Source organism: Phasianus colchicus, chromosome 5 (assembly GCF_987193195.1).
Source record: "Phasianus colchicus chromosome 5, bPhaCol1.hap1.1, whole genome shotgun sequence".
NCBI lineage: Eukaryota > Metazoa > Chordata > Aves > Galliformes > Phasianidae > Phasianus > Phasianus colchicus.
Window position 1 is genome coordinate 8195346 of NC_143440.1, and position 21294 is coordinate 8216639.

At 38.2% G+C, this 21294-nt stretch overlaps 1 protein-coding gene across 3 annotated transcripts in view; it reads left to right on the forward strand.

Moving 5' to 3' along the window:
• Positions 1–21294, forward strand: part of SYT9 (synaptotagmin 9) — a 70953-nt gene that overhangs the window by 20695 nt on the left and 28964 nt on the right. For all 3 annotated transcript variants that reach the window (XM_031613868.2, XM_031613869.2, XM_031613870.2), the window contains exons 2-3: positions 10879–11227; positions 13974–14520. In XM_031613868.2, the coding sequence (XP_031469728.2) occupies positions 10879–11227; positions 13974–14520 (896 nt within the window). The remainder of the gene's footprint in view (positions 1–10878; positions 11228–13973; positions 14521–21294) is intronic.

Sequence of the window (21294 nt, forward strand, 5' to 3'; positions counted from 1 at the left end):
AAGATAGAATTCTGTGATGCGCACTGAATTGCACACGTGAATTCATCTACAAGCTTAGCCTGGCAATATTTTTTATTTTGATAGCTCAAGATCCAGAATTAACATGGTCTGTCTAGAAACCTCAATAAAAGGAAGACTTTTGCCAAGAAGCAATCTAGGACAGCAAATGTGAAGCCCTTCATACAGACAAAAAAAGACAGGAGAATGCAAAATTTTCCTTCCCAGGAATGAGGAGCTACACTGCCTCCTGATACTACCAGAGGTTTGCATGTTGGTCTGATTTTGAGGTTTAGACTGACAGTACCTGCTCCCTTCCTTTCCTAGTAAGGTAGTTCAAAGAACAGTTCATCATATAAGCTTTTCTGCTGTATTTAGTTAAGCAGAGGGTACTATTTAGTTCCTCGTATTTAAAGAACTAGCTGTTCTAATTTTTCTGGAGGAAATAATTTAAGGGAAAAGATACAAATCTAGCTAAATTCACTTAATTAATGAAAATGCAAATCCATTAGATTCTCTTTGCTGTGAGCACCAGTCAAAAATATCTGCAAGAGTTTGGATATGACGAATATTGCCACTAGAAGTACATAAAGTATTAGAAATATCTTCTATCATAATGCAGGATGTAAACAGAAACTAATTTATTTGTATGACTTAGTGCAAGTGAAAAGACAAGCCTAAATACCATGGGTGGATTTCTGGCTTATCTTGGAGCTTGCGTTTATTTTAGTTAATTATTTTGATATTTTCCATTCAGTTATCAGATTAAAGTTGTTACATAAAACGGACTTTTGATAAGAAAAGAAAAGATTCAGATTTTGCTTTAGAAGAAAGCATAGCAACATTGACATCTACAAAATTCTAAGTTAAAAGAGGCAATTAAATTCAATAGCAGTTCCACGTACGTATTATGTGCCCCTTGAAGGTGGGGTTTATTACACAGAGTATGAATCCACTATAAATATTTACTATCAGAATAATATAAGATTGAAGATGAATAGCGTTTAGATTTTCTGCCTGCATCTTCTAACATTACTACACTTATTAAAACTTCTGATTTTTTGTTTTTTTTATTGATTTGTTTGTTTGTTTTAACATCACTATAGACATTGATACTAACTGCTTTGTGCTGTATTTCAAGCTTCTTAGGATCTACTAGGTATCTTTTGGTTTTCAACTTAAGAATTTACAATAAGCAATCCTCCAGTCTGCATTGTTCCAGAGTATCATGACACAACTTCTCAGCTGTCAGTACCACTTTTGTTCTTCAAAACCTGTTCATTTTGTCAGTCACACTCCACATGCAGTGGCAATACGCCTACTGTCTAACAGAAGGCAGGTGCATTTGCAGAGATAACAGCTTCCCCAGTACTCAATTATTTAACTAATTTATAACTAGATTATTTGGAAAAGATGTATCACCTGCCTACTGGTCATAATCCCTCTTTTGCACTAAGCAACATTCACTAAACTGTGCATCTCTTTCTACCTAGCTGCAGGCTGTTTTACTAGAAGCAGCTGGAAAGGTCGACAGACTAAAAATCAGAAGATCCCAATTCCATCTTTAACTTTTTAACTGATTCACCCACCTTCACCTTGAACAACTGTGCTGCATATTGGTTTCTCTTGTCCATCTGTAAAAAGACATTTCAATAACTTTGATATTTATGGAAGGATGAAAAAAGCTGCCTAGTGATAAACAGTTTAACCACTGATAATTTAACAGCTTTGTGCTACCAGCTACTTGGTAATGTGGATAGAAAAACATTACGAGCAATTCTTCAAAGAACCATTAGGGCTTTCAAACACATTTTTGGTCTGTTTACATTTGCCAGATTCAGATTTACTCCCAGTGGCTTCAACTGTGTATGTTTGGATGCTTGTAGAGAGTGCATGCAAAATTTTAATGTTTTCTAGCAAATTTCAAGAGCGTTCTTTGATTTTCTTAAACAAACAATGGCAACACTATTTAAAGGCAGACAGCTGACATTTTCTTTTTCATCCAAGATAATCTAAGGTCTGAAGAAATTTTCCATAAAAATTGCCAATTTAATAATTTTAATTCAGAAGGACATTTCATACAACTGCGTGTATTTCACAAGCAGAAAGAAATTAAATTACTTATTTCAATTTATTCTGTCTTTTCTAATAAGGGACATTTCAAAAAATGTACACGTATGACTTCAGGGGAGCATTCAGAGTACATTCAGAGGACAGCAGAAAAGTTAATAAATTGCAAACTTATTCCAGTTCTTAGTCTCATTTATATCATTTCCCTTTTTTTTTTTTTTTTAAGAAAACTAGACTATAGAAATTACTTCTTGAGTAAATGACATACACAATTCCAGTTTCTCTAGTTAATGTCAAAATCTCTTTTTTTTCTTTTCTATTTTTGCTCCTAGGAGGATTAAAGATTTCTTTTCGAGGTGGAAATATATGATTATTAGGGTATGTTTTCTCTTTGACTGGGAGACTGAATTTGATATCAAATTCATTTTATCTTTTCTTGACATTTGCATCTCCTACAATTACCTAATAAAGAAACTTAGGACCATTGCATTGTTGTAGATTTTTCTTTGAAGAAGAATGCCTAAAGAACATGTTTTGGTATTATTTGATAAAAACAGGTGTATGAGAAGATCACCTCAATGTTTAATGAGTGAACTGTTTTCTTTTTTAGGCTAAGAATCTGTTGTTGAAAACAAGAATTAGCTTTAAAAAATCAAGAGCTCTTTTCCTGGCAGGCTGGTTACTAAAGATTATATCCAGTATATTTGGTACTGAGTGCCAAAATAAAGGTAGTTATAATTGTCCTCCAGAAAGCTTCCTATGGCAAAGCTCTAAAGTGTCTGGGAATTCAGGGCAAAGATCTGGAGCAGGGGGATTTCAGTGAGATTTTTCTTGCTCTCTGCACACACTGCTTTCAAAGAGCAGCGTGTTCTGTTCTTACAGAGTTTAATCAAGCTTCAGGAATTTGAGAGAACTGAAGTCACCAGAATGTGGGGCCAGTTGTGCCTTTAGAAGGATCAAACTAACAAAGCAAAAAGCAAAACATCTCTTCTTCAATTCATGCTAACTGCTAATTAACTAGTAATCACAGTAACTGCAAACAGTTTTTTTCAGGGGGAGAGGATGCTGAGTTCAGGAGAGGCAGTGAACATGCATGCTCATGGAACAGCAACCAGCTTAGACACATCTGAGCTCTTTCTCTCAGGCAGTGTGGAGAGAACAATGGGACACTGTAACAGGAAGCTAAAGGATAACAGTTAAGAAGTAGGGACAGTAAAAAAAAATCTGGGAAAGCATTAGTGCTTTCCTTCCCTGTCATTGTGGAGTCAAGTTGGTGGTTAGCATTTATGCAATCCTGATTCCAATGAAATGAGAAGGAGCAGTAGGAGTGAAACACAGGTTGCATCTGGGAACTAACAACTACCAGAACTTTATCTGAGCTGAAGTAGTCCTCTTTTCATCTGATCTGTTATGTAATAACGTTACCTTAAAACAACATTCTGTGTTAAATGGTAAAGGGTCTACCCATCTTCCATACAATCGAACTGTAGTATGAGTCAGACAATAACAACCCAAACTGGTAAGCATCTAAAAAGCAGTTCCTTACTGTATCTCAGCAGTTGGTCCACATCTCACAGCTAAGGCATGTCCCACACAGACTAACAGACTAATCCAGACACTGCAGTGGTGAGTAAGGAGCTTCCTTGAGCTGAGACCTGGAGCAAATACAGAATACAAGCATAATCACAGTCTGCACTTTATTTTTTGTATTATCAGTAAAATGTCTGAAGTGGTCTCTATCAATAAAATCCCTACAGGATTTATAATGTTTAAGGAGTCAGAAAACAGTCAACTAAAGCAACAGTTTCTTCTTGAAGAAAATTGGATGAGCTGGAACTCCCTAGTTGCAGGGAGTTTACCCATTCAGGTGTGGAAAGAAGCAAGAATGCAGCTTCAGCTGATATCCAGAATGGAATTTAACCTGTTTCCATTTTATTTTGCAGTTGCCTATTAGAAAGAATTTATTCTGGTTGTGTATGATAAACTTCCAACTACAGGAAGATGTCTGTAAACATACCAAAAATATTTTTTCCCTTACTAAAACAAACGGGTCTTGGTGTTATCCAAGTGTTGGCTTTAAAAATGTCTCTTCAGGGAAAAAAAAACAGCATACTAGAACATTATCATCAACAGAAACATCTGCAGTGTTGCATATCATGGGCCAAAAACTCTTGTGTGTGTAAATGTAGCTTTCAGAGATTAAGACTTACATGCCCACACACAGCACAGAAGGAATGGATGTCTCAAATCACTAAGCTGTTAAGACAGAAAATCTTTCTCTCAAGATTCTTTTAAATTACATTTTTCTCTTCCATATTTGTATGATGTTTGAAATTAGTTGATGTTGCCAGCTGATCAACAGTAATGGTGAATGTATTTTGCATCAAAGAAGCACTCTGAAGATTTTGACAAACAAGGTGTTAGAAGACACTTTATCTTAAACACTTATTCCCGAATAATCCCAATCCTGGGAGTACACTAAGCTTGCATCTAGCTGCTAGTCAAACTCAGGCTATTCAAGGTGCACGGAGGATTTCTTTCTGTATGCCTGAGGTCAATGTGATGAATTTCCTTTTAAAATATTAAGTGCTAATTTCTTAACTGCTGAACATTTTTTTTTAGGTACATTAAAATAATACATTTTTTCACTGTGGTTGATCATGGCAATGACAAGAAGTCATTGCAATAAGTGACTTTTTGTATGATATATAAGAGTTTCCAGTATTTTTGCTAACCACAGATTCTCCGGAGCTCAAAAGTGGATGCTTCCTTTCTTGTGCAAAAACTCTCTGTGCAAAAGATATCTTAAACATCTAAAATAAAATCACTTCCTGCTTTTCTTAGGTGTTAAATGCACTGTGATATCTCTTGCAGCTTTTAAAACCTCTAAACACATGCAAAGCTAAAGTGTTCAGTTACTATCAGCATTAAAACCCTGAAATGCTACAATGTTTGTATCTTGACCCTTCATGTCAAAATGAATGAAAAACAAATTGAATTCTGACCAAACAGTCCTTAATGAAGAAATGTGTTAGTTAAGAAATGTCTCTCTTATTACGTACAGGTGTGAGGAAGAAAATAAGCCTTTTTTTTTTCCATAAAAGCTGGAACATCTTAACCTTGGCAGCTGCCAGAATTTCTAGCCTTAATGAGTTAGTTACTGATGTGGCTCTTTGTCATTTATATATCATCATAATCTATTTGTTGTTTTTTTTTTTTTCCAGAATAAACAGCTATGGGTATTGCTGACAGAGAGGTACAAGGGATTTGCCAAGCTGGAAGATAACAGTACATAAGATGATATATAGCTGTTATCTTTGTCTTTTGTCCCCCATCTGTTGCCCACTAAAGATTTGTTTTCTCTCCGAATCTAACAAGTTCTCAGTAACATCTCACCTTTCACATTCATTGATTTACTCAGTGTTCCCCTTAAGCCCTTTGATCTGGCCACATTTCTCCAGGTATAATTCTGTGCAATTTTACTCCAGAAATTTAAGAGCATGTAATACGTTCATTTTCAGCAGTCACTAGCAGCAATTTACATCACCTCTGTGAACTCAGACCGATGCCTCAGATTCAAAGAGCAGCATGGTTACTTCACTGGTAGGGTAGTAAATGAATGTTGAAATGCACTGTTTTGATTTTCCTGATTTTTTTTTATTTTTAGCTATTGTAACACTGAAGAAGTGTTTAGATCAGTGGTTGTAAAGCTTTGAATTTTTCTCTGTGGTCATCTATAGTACAACCAGTATAAAAACTTCAGTATGTACTGACATCAGACCTTCAATGCTTATTTCTATAACCCAGTGTGTAGTTTGGGTACACTCCTTTATGCGTGCAACTACAGTTGTGTATATGCAGTCATGACAACTTTTATTATTTTATTTGTATTCTTATTTCTTAAAAAACGGAAGTGTTCATTGTCACAAGAAGAACATAATGTATATAATTCCTGGATAGATAGAGCCATAAAATGTCAGAAAGAAAAATGCAAGTCCTTGAAGATATGACTCCTCTCAACTCTATCTAAGAATCTCTGGAATGCTAACTTGCAGCTCACTAGGCCAGCTCTTAGATCAGTAAAGACATTTTTGCAGACAACACCAAACTGAGCGTTGCAGACGATACATTGGAAGGAAGGGAAGCCATGCAGAGGCCCATGAAAACCTAATGAGGTTCAATAAAGCCAAGTGCAAAGCGTTGCACTTGGGCCGGGTGTAAATTCCAGGTGTTCGTACAGACTGGGATAAGAAGCCCTTGAGAGCCTGGGGCCTCCAGTACAGGAAGAACGTGGAGCTCTTGGAGTGGGTCCAGAGGAGGGGCACTAGGATGATCAGAGGGCTGGAGCTCCTCTCCTATGAGGAAAGGTTGAGGGAACTGGGATTGTTTTGCTTGGATAAGAGAAGGCTCCGAGAAGACCTCATTGTGGCCTTCCAGTACCTGAAGGGAGCATAGAAACTGGAGGGGGAACGGCTGTTTACGAGGATGGATAGTGATAGGGCAAGGGGGAATGGTTTTAAACTGAGGCAGGGGAAATTTAGGTTAGGTATGAGGAGGAAATTTTTCGCACAGAGGGTGGTGAGGCACTGGAACAGGTTGCCCAAGGAGGCTGTGGATGCCCCATCCCTGGAGCCATTCAAGGCCAGGCTGGATGTGGCTCTGGGCAGCCTGGTCTGCTGGTTGGCGACGCAGCATATAGCAGGGGGGTTGGAACTGGATGGTCATTGTGGTTCTTTTCAACCCAGGCCATTCTATGATTCTGTGATTTTATGATTCTATGATTGTGATATGTCAGCTAAATTGCCAAGGAATTTTGCATTAATGCAGACCAAATCTTTTTTGAGGAAATAGATGTGCAGGCAAGCAAGAAGAAATTTTACAGAACAAATTTAACTTAAGAGGAAGAAAGTTAAGTATTGTCATAGAAACTGATCAGTTTTATTCATCAAGTATACTTTTGAGTGTTGTGTTATTTTGATTGCACTTAATAAATCATCTCAATATGAAGTCACTTTACCTGAATTACAAACAAAATATTCTGCTTACATAAGAGCATTTCTTAATAATCAAAGCTAAAATGTTTCTGTCACAGAATCATAGAATCACCAAGGTTGGGAAAGACCTCCAAGATCATCAGTCCAACTGTTCACCTATCACCAATATTTCCCACTAAACTGCGTCCCTCAGTAGAACATCTAAATATTTCTTGAACACCACCAGGGATGGTGACATCACCACATCCTTGCACAGCCCATTCCAGTGCATGACTACTCTTTCAGAGAAGTACTCTCTAACATCCAAACTGAGTCTCCCCTGGCACAACCTGAGGCCATTCCCTCTAGTCCTATTGCTAGTCACATGCAAAGAGGCTGACTCCCACCTCACCACAACCTCCTTTCAGGAACTTGTAGAGAGCTATAAGGTCTCCCCAGAGCCTCCTCTGCTCAAGAATAAATAATCCCAGTTCCCTTAGCTGCTCCTCATAAGACTTGTGCTCCAGTCCTCTCACCAGCTTAGTTTTCCATCTGTGAACATGCTCCAGGGCCTCAATGTCTTTCTTGTAGTGAGGAACCCAAAACTGGAGACAGTACTCAAGGTATGGCCTCACCAGTGCTGAGTACAGGGGGATGATCACTTCCCTGCTCCTGCTGCCAACACTGTTTCTGATGCAAGCCAGGATGCCATTGCCCTTCTTGGCCACCTGGGCATACTGTTGGCTCACATTCAGCTGAGCACTGATCAATAGCCCCACGTCCATTTCCTCTACACGGTCTTCCAGCCATTCTGCCCCAAGCCTGTAGTGTTGCCTGGGGCTGTTGTGGCCAAAATGCAGATCTTGGCACTTGTTCCTGTTGATCTTCACCCCATTGGCCTCAGCCCAGCTATCCAGCTTGCTCTGTAGGACCTCGCTACCCCCAGGCAGATTGACACTTCCAGCCAACTTACTGAGGGTGCACTCAATGCCCTCATCCAGGTCATCAATAAAGATATTGAAGAGGACAAGCACCAGCACCGACCCCTGGGGAACACCACTTGTGACTGGTAACCAGCTGGATTTAACTGAATTCATCACCACTCTCTGGGCCCAGCCATCCAGTCAGTTCTTTACATAGCAAAGAGTGTACCTGTCCAAGCCATGGGCTGCTGGCTTCTGCAGGAGAATACTGTGGGAGACAGTGTCAAAGTCTTTCTGAAGTCTAGGTATACTACATCAGTTGCCTTTCCTCATCTGCCAGATGAGTCACTTGATTGTAGAAGGAGATCAGGTTGGTCAAGCAGGACCTGCCTTTCATGAACCCATTCTGGCTAAGCCCGATCCCCTCATTGTCCCATAAGTGCTGTTGCTACAAAACAAAAAATATACATATATTTTTACATTTTGAATCCCTTTTTCCCTACTTAAAAGAGTGTCTGTGAAGAATTTACGTGTAAAACCAGCTCCAGAATACAGTAAAAAACCTCTTTGCTTGGCACTGCACTGACCTCAGCTATCTGAACTGGACTTGGCCTGCTACTGCAAATTGATAGCCAGGGGTAGTAATAGCTGAAAATTACTGGCCAGTGAAATGTAACAGTTTAGAGCCCTTCAGTCCCACTCTCTTTCATAGCAGTAAGATGGGTACATGATCATCCCTTTTCCACCCACAGAAATAAAACATCCACACCAAAAAAACATGGTTTCTACCTAAAGAGTCAGAAGTAAAACCAAGATGATGAAGATTTATCACTTCTTATTCTGTATCTTGGCAAGTCACCTAAACTGTTTCTTAACCATCTTCTCTGAAAGTCACGAGGTGAGGGTTCACACTGTTACTCTGTTAAATGAGGAACCATATTATTAAAGCTTTTCAAACTCTCTGAATGAAATGTAGTTTATACTGCTATCGTTTTTTATTTTTTTTACTCATGATGTCAGTTCTCTAGATGGCTGTGTTTGCTGCTATCATCATTCTCAAGGTAGGGAACTGTTGGTCTGCCTTTCAAATTGTTCCTCACCTTCACACATACTTAGCATTCGGCAGTCTCTTGTTCAGTTCTCACCTTGTAATCTTTATCCTTGTTCTGACAGTTCCCAGTTTTTCATTTCCTTCAGTGCTGGATCATTTACACCAATTAGTTCTTTGAAAAAGCAACCTTTTTGCAGACATCTAATGTATTTCCTCCAGGGAATCTAAGACAAATTGCTTTATTCTGAAGGTCCTCCTTCACTACTGCATCCCAGTTCCTCTGCCTTTTAATCATACAGAGAAGTTGTCTCTGCCTCCACTGGCAGGCTTGTTTACCAGTAAATATTCCAAAAATATCAAGAACCACTGTTCTACTTTCTCCCACATTGCCTTTTATGCATGGGAGGAATTTCTTTAATTAATTTTAGCTCTGAAACACTTTGCTGTAACTGTAGGTAGATGCTTTGCTGTCCCCACTGCTAATGAACTTTGTCTTCATACTGGGAAAAGGACAGAAGAGACGATTCTGGCTAAAAATGTTTAAAATTGGTTTTAGCATGCAAAATAAACCGAACGGCTCCTGCATGAAGCTGATTGGAGTGTCACTCTCCACTCTGCAGAAATTTAATCTGTCTGGCTAGTGAGAATGACTCGCATCGGGCTGAGCCTACTGACTTTTTCACTTAAAAAAATATTCTTTGTTCAAATTAACAGAGGCTGTTTCATCTGAATAGCCATTGTCCTGCTAAGAGCAACCTTTCAACCTCGTACCACCCATTTAAAACCTAGGCTAGCTCTTACCTCTAGAGATGCAGGCTGATATTCTAAATATATAAAGCAGTATGAAAAATGGCTTTGATAAGGTTGTTTATAATTTGAGGCTGTAAAATAGACTTCATACTGTGTTTAAGGCGTGATCTATTCTGTAATCCACAGAGAAACTAATTTCAAAAACACTGTAACCATAAAAGCAGCTGCTCCACTGAGTCATTTTCCTAACGTGCAACTAAAAGCAAAACAAAAAAATCTCTCCTAGTTGTAAATTAAGTCTGCTCATGTGATTATGGAGTAGGATAATGCTAGGAACATGGAGAAAAACAACACGAGAATCATTTCTGCACTTCTTTTATACCAGAATTTTGGAAACGGAGTAAAGAGCCTTCAAAGTTAAAAATCTCAGTTTTGAAGAGATGTTAGTATCTAAACTAAATGATGAACAGCAGGACATGTATTCATAGTCAATAATCGTTTGCAAATGTAAGAATGAGTCCAGGATTAGGAGGAAAATAACTAATAATAACACAAGATACTTCAGTTGAATACCTAAAAAAATCCACGTATGCATGTGCACATGTTTTTGATTGTGAACATATCTAACAGTCTCTAGAAGAGAAGGTAGTAAGAACTGGTAAACAATATGAAGGAAACTGCACTACTCAAGAGGAATACAGGGGAAAAAATGTATTGCAGGTATTACTTTTTCACCAGTAGGAAACTGAGTGATGAAGTAGACAGCCTTTATTTATATTTAGAAAGGCCCTTCAATACACTTAGCTTTTGAAAGGAAAATATAAACTCAGTTCTATCAAAATGAGTCTTACACTCATTTACTTACTTACTTACTCATTACTTACACTTACAATGAGTTCAAAACAAGTTTGTTCTTTTCTTATTGGAAAAGAAATAATTTTAAAAAGAATAGAAAATTTAATATGTTTCTATTTTGTGACTGCTGCACCAATCAGAATTTAATTTTTGGAGATCTGCAATCTAAAGACATTTACTTCCCATATTCTATGCCTTAGTGATCCAGACTTCCTAACAAAAAGCACTAAACGTGACATACATGTGTTCTTGTTTGCAGATATCTCAATAAGCTTGCTTTCCTTAGTTGTCACAGCCTGTGGTCTTGCTCTGTTTGGTGTGTCCCTGTTCGTGTCCTGGAAGCTTTGCTGGATTCCTTGGCGAGAGCGTGGCCTGCCATTTGGGAACAAAGACAAACAAGAGTCCCTGAACTACACAGATACAGAGACCAATGACCATGACTACAGCGAGGATTATCTTGGTCAGCCAACAACCTACCCAGAGTCCTCCATGAAGATCAGCCACACCTCTCCTGATATTCCAGTAGATGCTCAGGCGGGGACAAAGGAGAACTGTGTACACAATGCACGAATGCATCGTCAGACCACTGAACCAACCTCTTCTGCTAGGTCAGTAACTTCAATTTATCTCCAGTATTAATGAATATGGATATAGCCAAAGAATTACAGCTTGATTATCTGGTATGCTGGTCTACTATGAATTCATAATTACCTGTCATGTTCTTTTTTTTTTTCTTTTTTTTTTTAAAATGTAAAATTATCAAGGTGCACAAGTAGATTAAAAGCACAGGATCACAATGATATTCCACCACTGTGTCAACTGCTGCCTCATTTGTGCCTCTCTGTCAGCAGCCAGAGAAGTGGGTGCCTTAAAGCACCATAGCAGCCTACATTTAGCTTGTAAAGCATATCCATTTGCACTTAGCATGGTGCTGAGCACTCAGTAATGTCTCCTCAAACATTTTAAAAACAGCTAAGGAAGAAAAGTAGGGCAAGCTAATGAAACACTTGCAAGAGTTAGAGATGGGATTTAAAGTCATAGATTTTAGCCACAGTCATAACTGGGGGGGATAAAAGTGACTGAACAAAAGTCAATGAAGACTCCAGGGGAACAGGAGAACTAACCCAGGAGGGAACAGGAAGCAAGCAGGGTGTGACCATTGGGGACAGATGATAAAAGGATTAAGCTTCACACAGTAAGAGAAAGGATCAATGTGTGGAGAGCCAGTCAGTAAATTTCTGAGTCTAGCTAGAGAAGGTACAGCAGTTGTCCAAGAGTTTCCTGGTAGCCTCTTTTCTGGTCACCTAAGTAAAAGGACAGCAGCTCTCAGCCAGTTCAGGAATTGCCAGTAGTGCAAAACATACGTTGCAGAATATGAGAAGATGGCAAAACAGCATTAATGCTGTGAAGCAAAATCTCCAAGTACTTCTCTTTAGATTAGTGTAAGAATGGGCTCATTTTGATATAGGAATCTCTGAGGAGGTCAAAGCCGTAATTACAGATGCTCAAGTTTGCAGTCTACCGCATGCAAGGCTGAATTCTGACTCAAAACTGATACCCCAGAACTACAGGGCTGGTGCTGCTCTGCTTACAAAGTGCTAGGAAATAAGCATGATATGAGATTCATTAACAACGGAAGATTTGTATCCAACATCTAACACCAAGAACTCTCATATGTGTCTTTGGTATCGTGAAATCATTGAGTCAAATATAGGAACTCTTCTACAACAGGCTAGCAATTCTGACATGTGGTCAAATGACAGATGTACAGTATCACCACAGTATAGTCATCTCACAAGAAACAGCTGCAATCCCAATTTCTAACAGAATGCTCCTCAGCATCTTCAGTGCACCAGCCACATCCTCACTTCTGTGAATTTCTGCAGTTTGTCCTTCTGCCAGCTGTTCCTAGTCTGTCTCTATGCCCACAAGGAAATGACTTGCCCAGGTCTCTTCACTACTCTATTCTATTTGCTGATAGTAGGCATTGCTCGTTACAACCTCATTCATTACCTCATATGTTTGCCCAGGTCTTCTTCAAAACACTCTTCCAGAAAACAGGAGGAGCCCATCTTCACTGTACCACACCCTTGGTTTGTTCACCTTTGTCTCTGCTCCTCCCTCTCCTTCCTTGCATAACTCTCCTGAGTGGCCACAGAGACCAGGCACCTGCCTCTGCTACAATCCTTGTTAAGACTTCAGCAAGGAAGCATTCCCTCCTTTTTACTTCTCCAAGGATATTCTGCACCTCCCATTGCTCTGAGGAACTTACAGTTGAACAGTATACATCTTCTTCTGTGACCTGATAATATTTTTTCATGGCAATTACATGTGTATACCTATAAAATTATGTATTTATTATACAACAACAGAAAAATTATGAGGGTAGTTTATAAGGGGATTTGCACATCCATAAATACACATTTAGAAGGAATAAAAGAACAGCGGTAGCAAAGTAACTATTGATTACATTCAATATAAATCGTTTTGACTTAACCCTATGTCAGCATTTTCCACATTATCCTTTTATATTTAATTTCATGATACTCCAACACACTGAATTGCTGCATATGAATAGGACAATAAAGTAGAATCCAACTCATAAGATTAGGATTTTACCTAATCCAGCTTTCACGTCCCTGAAAGTGATTTACCCCTGCAGTGATTGCAGATTTGATTTCTGTTATCTCATGAAGTGGAAATTTCAATCACAATAAAAGAGCGAATCCAGGTAATAAATCTCACTGGACTGAAGATAAAACAACTTTCTCTCATTGGAGTAATGAAATTAAAGGAGCTTTGCAGCCTAAGTACTTCAGAGCTCATTACATCAGTCATGAGTGAAAAACAAAACGAAACAACTGGTGGGAGGATCAACAAATAATTTCAGGCCAGAACAGTTCAGTTAACAATGTGGTAGGAGCAGAGATCAAGTCACTGAAATGGAGAGCTGAGAAGAAGTATCTTCTTTGACCTTTATCTTAACACTAGAAATCACCAAGCTCGGTGGGTATGTCAGTTGTAATAGGATCTGGCCTGTAATGACCCATTTTCATAGACAATAATCCAGAGGATTCTGCAGAAAATGGTAACTGATTAGCAGTTACTGGCAATAGACTCTAATACAGTAGATTTGCAATGGCAATGAATTTGAGTTTGTTACATTCTTCAGCCAAATTTGGAGAGCTTATGCCACTAGATTGAGAAAACTAATTATCATGTTTTATAACATTATGCAAGTAAAAATCTGACACTACAGATGTTGTACATTAAGAAAACATGTTAAATGAAAAGAGGATCTTTGCTGTGTGCACAGATTGTCAACCCAACCTATTTCTTTTGTTTTCACTTAAGGCATAATTCAATCCGAAGACAGCTCAACCTCTCCAATCCCGACTTCAACATTCAGCAGGTTCAGAAACAGGAGCAACTGACTGGAATTGGCCGCATTAAGCCAGAACTTTATAAACAAAGATCTGTGGACACAGATGATGGCAGGAGGAGTAATAGCAAGGCATGTGGAAAACTGAACTTTATTCTGAAATACGACTGTGATTTAGAGCAGCTGATAGTGAAGATACACAAGGCCATCAACCTGCCAGCAAAAGACTTCTCTGGAACTTCAGATCCGTATGTGAAGATATACCTACTTCCTGATAGGAAAACAAAACACCAGACTAAAGTGCACAGAAAGACCCTAAATCCAGTTTTTGATGAAGTTTTTTTATTTACTGTTCCATACAATGATCTGAATGCACGGAAGCTCCATTTCTCTGTCTATGACTTTGACAGATTCTCCAGGCATGACTTGATTGGCCAAGTGGTAGTGGATAATTTTTTAGAATTGGCAGATTTTCCCAGGGAATGTAATATTTGGAAGGATATTGAATATGTCACCAATGTAAGTACAATCTTTTTTTTTTTTTAATTCTTGGTTTCTTATTTTACTTCCTTGACCTGATTATAACTACAATTCACTTATAAATTTATGAATGAAGATACTCTATTTTTCTTGATATTTTACCTTAATCCACATAAGCTGACAGTACCATTTCAGTCTTCATTTCTCATTCTTTGGCTATATTAAAGAATGTCTTATATTTTTCTTCTAATAGAGTAGAATGGTCATAGAATAATAGAATGCCTTTCTCTAAGTCTCACTTAATCTAAAATTTACTGAGGAAACACTGCTTTTCTTACTTTGCTTGTTTCTCTTCGTTTTCCATTATTTCCCACAAATTACAGTATACATATCAGAACTACATATTTAGGATTTCTCATGTAGCATTCTTTAGTGCTTTAAAAGGGTGCCTTCATGTAAAGTGAGATGACAGCTCATCTATAATCCAGGCAAGCTGTGTTCAGACAATAATGTCCAAAACAGAAGTGACTTACAAAACCCGAGAGATAGAAAAAATATAAATTATAACCATACCTCAGTACACATTCCATAAAAGAAAAAATGTAATTGATTGGATTAAGTCCTTGATTGGCACAGATTTGTTATATAGGGAAATGGGAAACTTGTGAAATATGTCTATATTATGTCTTGAAGTTCAATGAAGGAATCCCACTTGGGATTAGGTACAAGACCACAAATTTTACTCCTGGAAAAAAAAAACATATCTTCTCAATGCATGAGCCAGCCTATTAGTAATGCAAATAGAAATTAATAATGCACACCCTATGGAGAACAGACCTTCAGCAAGAATGATGCACTACAGAAATCCACAAAGGGAAAGCTCTGATGCCAAGGGAAAGTAAATATTTCATTTGAAACATCAAACCATACTCAAATGGAGAGCATGATTTAGAGCCAAACAAACCCAACATTATTACTAGTAAGATCAAGGTGTAAGTTTCTCAGACTTCACTTCAGGAAAGCATTTAAGCCTACGCGTAGCGAGGGTAAGAAACTGTTTAAAAGTTCAGTATGTCCTGACACAAATATACTCCTGAACTTAGACTCTCACATCACATTTCTGTGGACTGCTGGCATGCCATATTACAGATTGAGTGGATAAAATTACTTTGTTGTTCTTCTTTGCAATTAGATATTGCTCTTGTTTTAAGTGTATTTGCAGTTTTCTTACTCAGCACTGCATATCTTCATATGGGCTGTGCTGTGCACCCACCACACAAACCTCTTTACACTAGCAGGGAACACTAGCAGCATTAGCAGCTCGCTATCCTGAGGATAACAGGCAGGGGCATGGACATTGCTGGCAGAGAAGGCTGAGCCTAACTTTGCTATGAAAGCTTACTTCTCTCCAATCACAAAGGAAAAGTAAGAATCTGAAAAAGCAAATCACAGACACCCCAAGTGAAACCTGGCTTTCAGCAGCATTAAGTGTCACAACCAAGTTCAATGTTTCCAGTTTATAATCACCTGGACCTTCAATGCACCTTCACAGTGGAGTTGCTGTGATATATGGTGCTCCTATGTCAGTGCTTTAACTGTACAAAAGATGAGTTCTGTGTCATTTGGTTTTTTACTCAATTTCCCCCCCAAAACGGGTACAGCATGTACTTTGGGCTCAGGTTTCTGTAATGTCTGAAATTAAAGGCTTCAGACCTGAACCAGGAAGCATTTATTAGTGCCTACTAATATTAATTCTCACAGGAAGCATAAAAGTATTTATCCAAACAAAACACACAAGCTGAAATTGCATAAATGTATTTATCCAAACAAAACACATAAGCTGACTTGTCACTGGGTTTTCAGTTAACAGAGAACTCTCTGAAGCAACCGGGTCACAGAAGGAGACACAATCCAATTTTGGCTAATCTGAATTTTGAGATAACAGTCTCAGATAAAAGAAAGTATGGAGAACTCAGCTTACTAATTGATATTGCCAAGATGTCAAAGGTTATAACCAAGTAAAAATGATGAGAAACCTTCTGGGCGTCACATAAGAAACCAACTTTCAGCACATTTCCTTGTCTGTGCAGCTAGGATATCTCCAGGCTGACAGCAGAAGCTGAATCCAACTGGCTTCTCAGTGAAGCTGTTAAAGTAAATACTGATGTGGCTGTGCTCCAAAGCAGCACTGGGCAGTACTCGTGCATTTTTGAAAGAGCATTTAGCAACAGAGTTCTGAGCATCGCTGGGCAGTTTGTGGTTGCAAACAGAAACTGCATCAACTCTAGTGAGTTTTCAGTCATTTAATCTGTGATATCCTGTTTTAGATGATCATAACTACAAAGCAGACAAATGCTAGGCGATTTCACTAGGTGCAGATCAATGGAGAGTAGAGCACAGGAGAGAGAAACCAAGGTAACGTGCTGGAGAGAGGGAAGCTCTGCACGACTACCTGTGACAAGTTTGTCATCCTTCTGAAGAGTGCTTATATCTCGGTACATTGTAGAGCCAGAGATCTCAAAGCCTTTCCTTTCCCTTATGCTCTGTCTTATGATGGTCTAATTGAATTTGCTGCATTCTTTTCTATTACTGCATCAAACCCTCCTCTGCCCCAAAATGCTCTATTTCAAGCGAGCACTGCACACCACAGCCCATGAAGTCAGCTATAAGCAGTTGCATTGGCCTACTTTGCCATGTGCTTCCTTGTGATTTTTAATAACACTAGATGTCTTCTTTATCCCAAACCAACAGTTCTGATTCTGTGGACTATAATATCTACTGCCATGCCAGAGCTTGAAATTATGTCATAACACAGATGCGCATCAACATAAAAATTTTCCTATGTGCTCAAAAGCAATCCGTCTCCAAACACAAATCTCTGATAGCAGAGTGATTGTTCTTCTAATCCCAGCTCCTCTGAGCATAAAATCTGTCTCCTGAAACACAGATGCTTATTCCAACAGGAAAATGCAGCAGCGGGCCGTTTAATGGAAGAAATAATTAAGTGGATCAACTTCAGATGAATACAAAATGAAGTAGATAAGCTTTTCATATAGCTACCAGGCAGATTACCAGGCTGTTTTCTGGCTCATCAAGGAAAGAAAACATGATGCTGTTTACAAAGCATGAGGACTGACACATGCTCCTGAGACAGATCTCCCTCCTTTAGGAAGGCATCCCTCTTAGTGAGTTGTGGAATTTTTCTGCTAGATGCAGATGCAGAATGAGTAAATATTCTTCTGGCAGGATGGCATTATGATCTCCTAAATTTACAGGAAGAAGCCATAAAGGCAGAATCACTGACGTGGATCATCTCAGATGTATAGGTGCAAGCTCTACAATATTTTAATGTGCTGCTGAAGAGTTATGCGAGTAGCTCCATTGAATTTGGGGAGATTACTCTTTTGAGTAGGATTCAGCCAGCACAGAAGAGAGGCAACAAATCTAGTTCATAATTTGTAAGGCTGGAAATTAGAATAGGGCATAGTTAATACAAAGTAGCCTGGAGTTCTGGTGATTAAGACGACACGTTTAAGCAGAAATAATCAGAAATAGAGTTCATAATATGAAATTTATATGACTATCAGGAAATCACTTTGAGATCCTTTGTCAACGAGAAAAGGCTATATAAATGCAAATATATTTTATGGAATTAATTTCATTTACCCATTTTATTTTATAAAAACAGTATTTTTACTATATTTTGGGACTGACACAAAAGCCAAGATACATCTTTGCTTCAAGCTTTTGAATCTTATCGTTACAAATGCTTCTGACCCTAGATATGTATTATGCATTACTGAAGATAGAAAGCAATGCAATTATAGCATGAGAATGATAATTTATTAATCTAATCCAAGCTCTGTGACTCCTTCAGTCTATCATAGCCTTTGCTCCTTTTTACTCCTGATTTATTTACAAATGTATATATATTATATTCTGTGATTCAATGATTCACTGAGGCGGGAATTCAGTATTCATAGTTTGGGGTGTGGCTCCTCTTGTTTGTTTTTTTAATCTTCATAGATAGTAGCAAATTTTGAAGAGAAATGAGTTTTTAATGTTGCCATCTTCCAGCTCATGTGATCAGCTAAGAATATATGGCTTTTTTGCAAGATAAAATTAACATCTGCAAAGAACAGGAAGGTGTCAGGTAGTCTGTATCAAAAAAAATGAGAACCCTTTCTTTCAGAAGGTGCCACAGTATGCAGAAAGAAAAAGAATTGCTCTTTGAACATCACCAGGCAGCTACAGGGCTCAGAGAAGAATTTCTGTGAATTAAAAATCTAGCTCTCATTCAGAGTTTGTTTGGACTCTCAAAGTGCCTGGCCTGTATCACTTTCTAAGCAGGTGATCTTTTTAGAAAAAGAAGGAATATTTAAAATTAGCCTCCACTTAGAGCGAGGAAGCAATGAAAGTAAGAATGAATAATGAAAACTTTAATTCTTAACTAGGACAATATTTTCTGAAACGACTACTCATTTTAGGAGGCAAATTTCTAACTGATATTGCAATCCATATAGTTTTTGACACCAGTACAGTCTTTTCTGCTTTCAAACATATATTGACATCAGGAGTAGTAGAATGAAAATGTTATTTTACTGAACATTTACTGTGATAAGAACAAACACCTTCACAAAACCTTCTATTCGTAACACCCCATTGGCACTGTAGTCTCATCTCATCCGCTGGTTGAACATCCTGACTAACCTGTTCTCATTAGTTTTTCTATAGCATTCTATTCTCAAAGGGTACTTACAGCAAGACTTAACTGTGATTATGCACCTAGTATTTTGTAAGTCATCGTTTACTAGTACCACTCTTCTTCAGCTTGCAGTTCTCTTGAGAATTTTAGCTCTACCCACCTCTTGTGAAGGTGTAAAGTGAATTGAAACTGATAAAGCTGAGGGCAGTTGGTCAGATTCAAACAGCAGTTTGTTCTTTTTCCGCTAAGAACAGTAGTGCTAGGAGAAAAAGTTAAAGAAAAAAAAAAAACAAAACTGAACTTTCATTTGAAAGCAAACAATTTTTAAGTATTAAAGGATGGTAAAAATATAGAAGAAAAATATTCAAGAAAGAAAGAAAAATTACAGAAAGAAAAGCTTGGCAATACCTGTGGAATCTAATTAGTAACATCACTGGCTATAGAGAACATGCATGGCTAAATGAGAATCTGAAGGAGAGTTACGGAGAGCTCAAAGCTATAAAAATGTGCATAAAGTTGTTTGCTCTATCATCCAAAAAGAGCCAGCGTGTGCTAAAAGATGCAAAGGAAGAAAGTTAATTTTTAAGAGTCATTGAGTTTTTTATTGAATATAGTGGTCAAGAAAACAACAGTGCCTTAGGTAATGCTATCCCTTTTGAAGAAAAGCAGTACACAAAACCATAGAGTTTAAAGAAAAAAAAGAATTCAGATGGTATCTTAGTACATGCACTAGGGTTTTGAAAAGGAGATGATTAAGAAGTAGGATGGTATAAGTATTTAAACTTTGCATTCTAGAGGCACTCATTGTTCACTGCTGATGTTCTCAAGTTTGCCTAAGAAAAGAAGATTTGAGAATTGGTATTTTTAGGCATTTGTGTTGTGTAACTGAGATGTAATTGGAATCATAACATTACCAGAAGGAAGTTTCAAGTTCCTCATTTCAGAGATGTCAATGCCAACCACAGTCTGTGCAGAAGAGAGCAGAGGGAGAGACAGTTGTTCATAAAAAGCATAATAAAAGTACAGTTTTGAAATCTGACCAAGCCTACTGAATTTTCAGTGGTTCAAAATTCTATCTGTTCACAAACTGAAAAATACTTTCCCAAAGGTTGCATCGCTCAAAACAACTCCTGTTAAGAGGCTGTGAGCAATTTAATGTGCACGTGCATAGGTGCAGCTCATCATCCTTCATGTTTACAATCCCAAAACTCGAGGAAAATAGACTTTCTTCTTTGAAAGAAGTAAATACTGTCCCCAGTGTGCACATAGAGACACAGAGGGCATGGCACTACTTAATAGCTGAAATAAAACTGTGTTCAGAATCCACAGATTCCTGGCACATACTCGACTGCTAATCTTCAGCAGTTAACAGTCACTGCAGCTGGCAGTAAGTCAACTAAGTCCACCTACTCTGATTTTAAAAAAATATTTAACTTGTTGAGGTGTTTTAGCCAGTATTTCTGAAATTCCCATTCTAGCAAGTCGTTGGATTTTAAGAAGCGATGGCATTGAGCAAGATGTCAAGAAAGCATTTAATATGCTTACAATGGTTAACAAATTTTAGAGTCAACAGTTGAAGAAGGCAGAGAAGCAACCCAGATCTCTGGCTCTAGATATGAACTCAAATCCAAACTATTAGTGCTGATCTCCTGCGTAACTGGCAACAGGGCTAGAGGGAATGGCCTCAAGTTACACAGAAGGGAGATTCAGGATGTTAGAAAAAATTTCTTCTCTGAAAGAGTGATCAGGTGCTAGAATGGGCTGCACAGGGAGGTGGTGGAGTCACTGACACTGGAGGTGTTCAAGGAACATCTAGATGTTGTATTGAGAGATGTGGTTTAGTGGGGAGATACTGGTGGTGGATGGATGGTTGGACTGCATGATCTCAGAGATCTTTTCCAACCTTGGTGATTCTATGAGTCTGTTATTCTAAGTGCTATAACTACTTCTTAGAACTGTAACAGTAAACAAGAAACATTGCGGGTTGTTGTTTTCTTTTTTTTTAAGAATACATAAGAAGACATATCCAAGCATTAATCTTGCATTCCATTTACTTAAAATCAGGTAGGCTTTGGCACCAGGGAAATAGTCAGTTGCTGTTGTGGAAG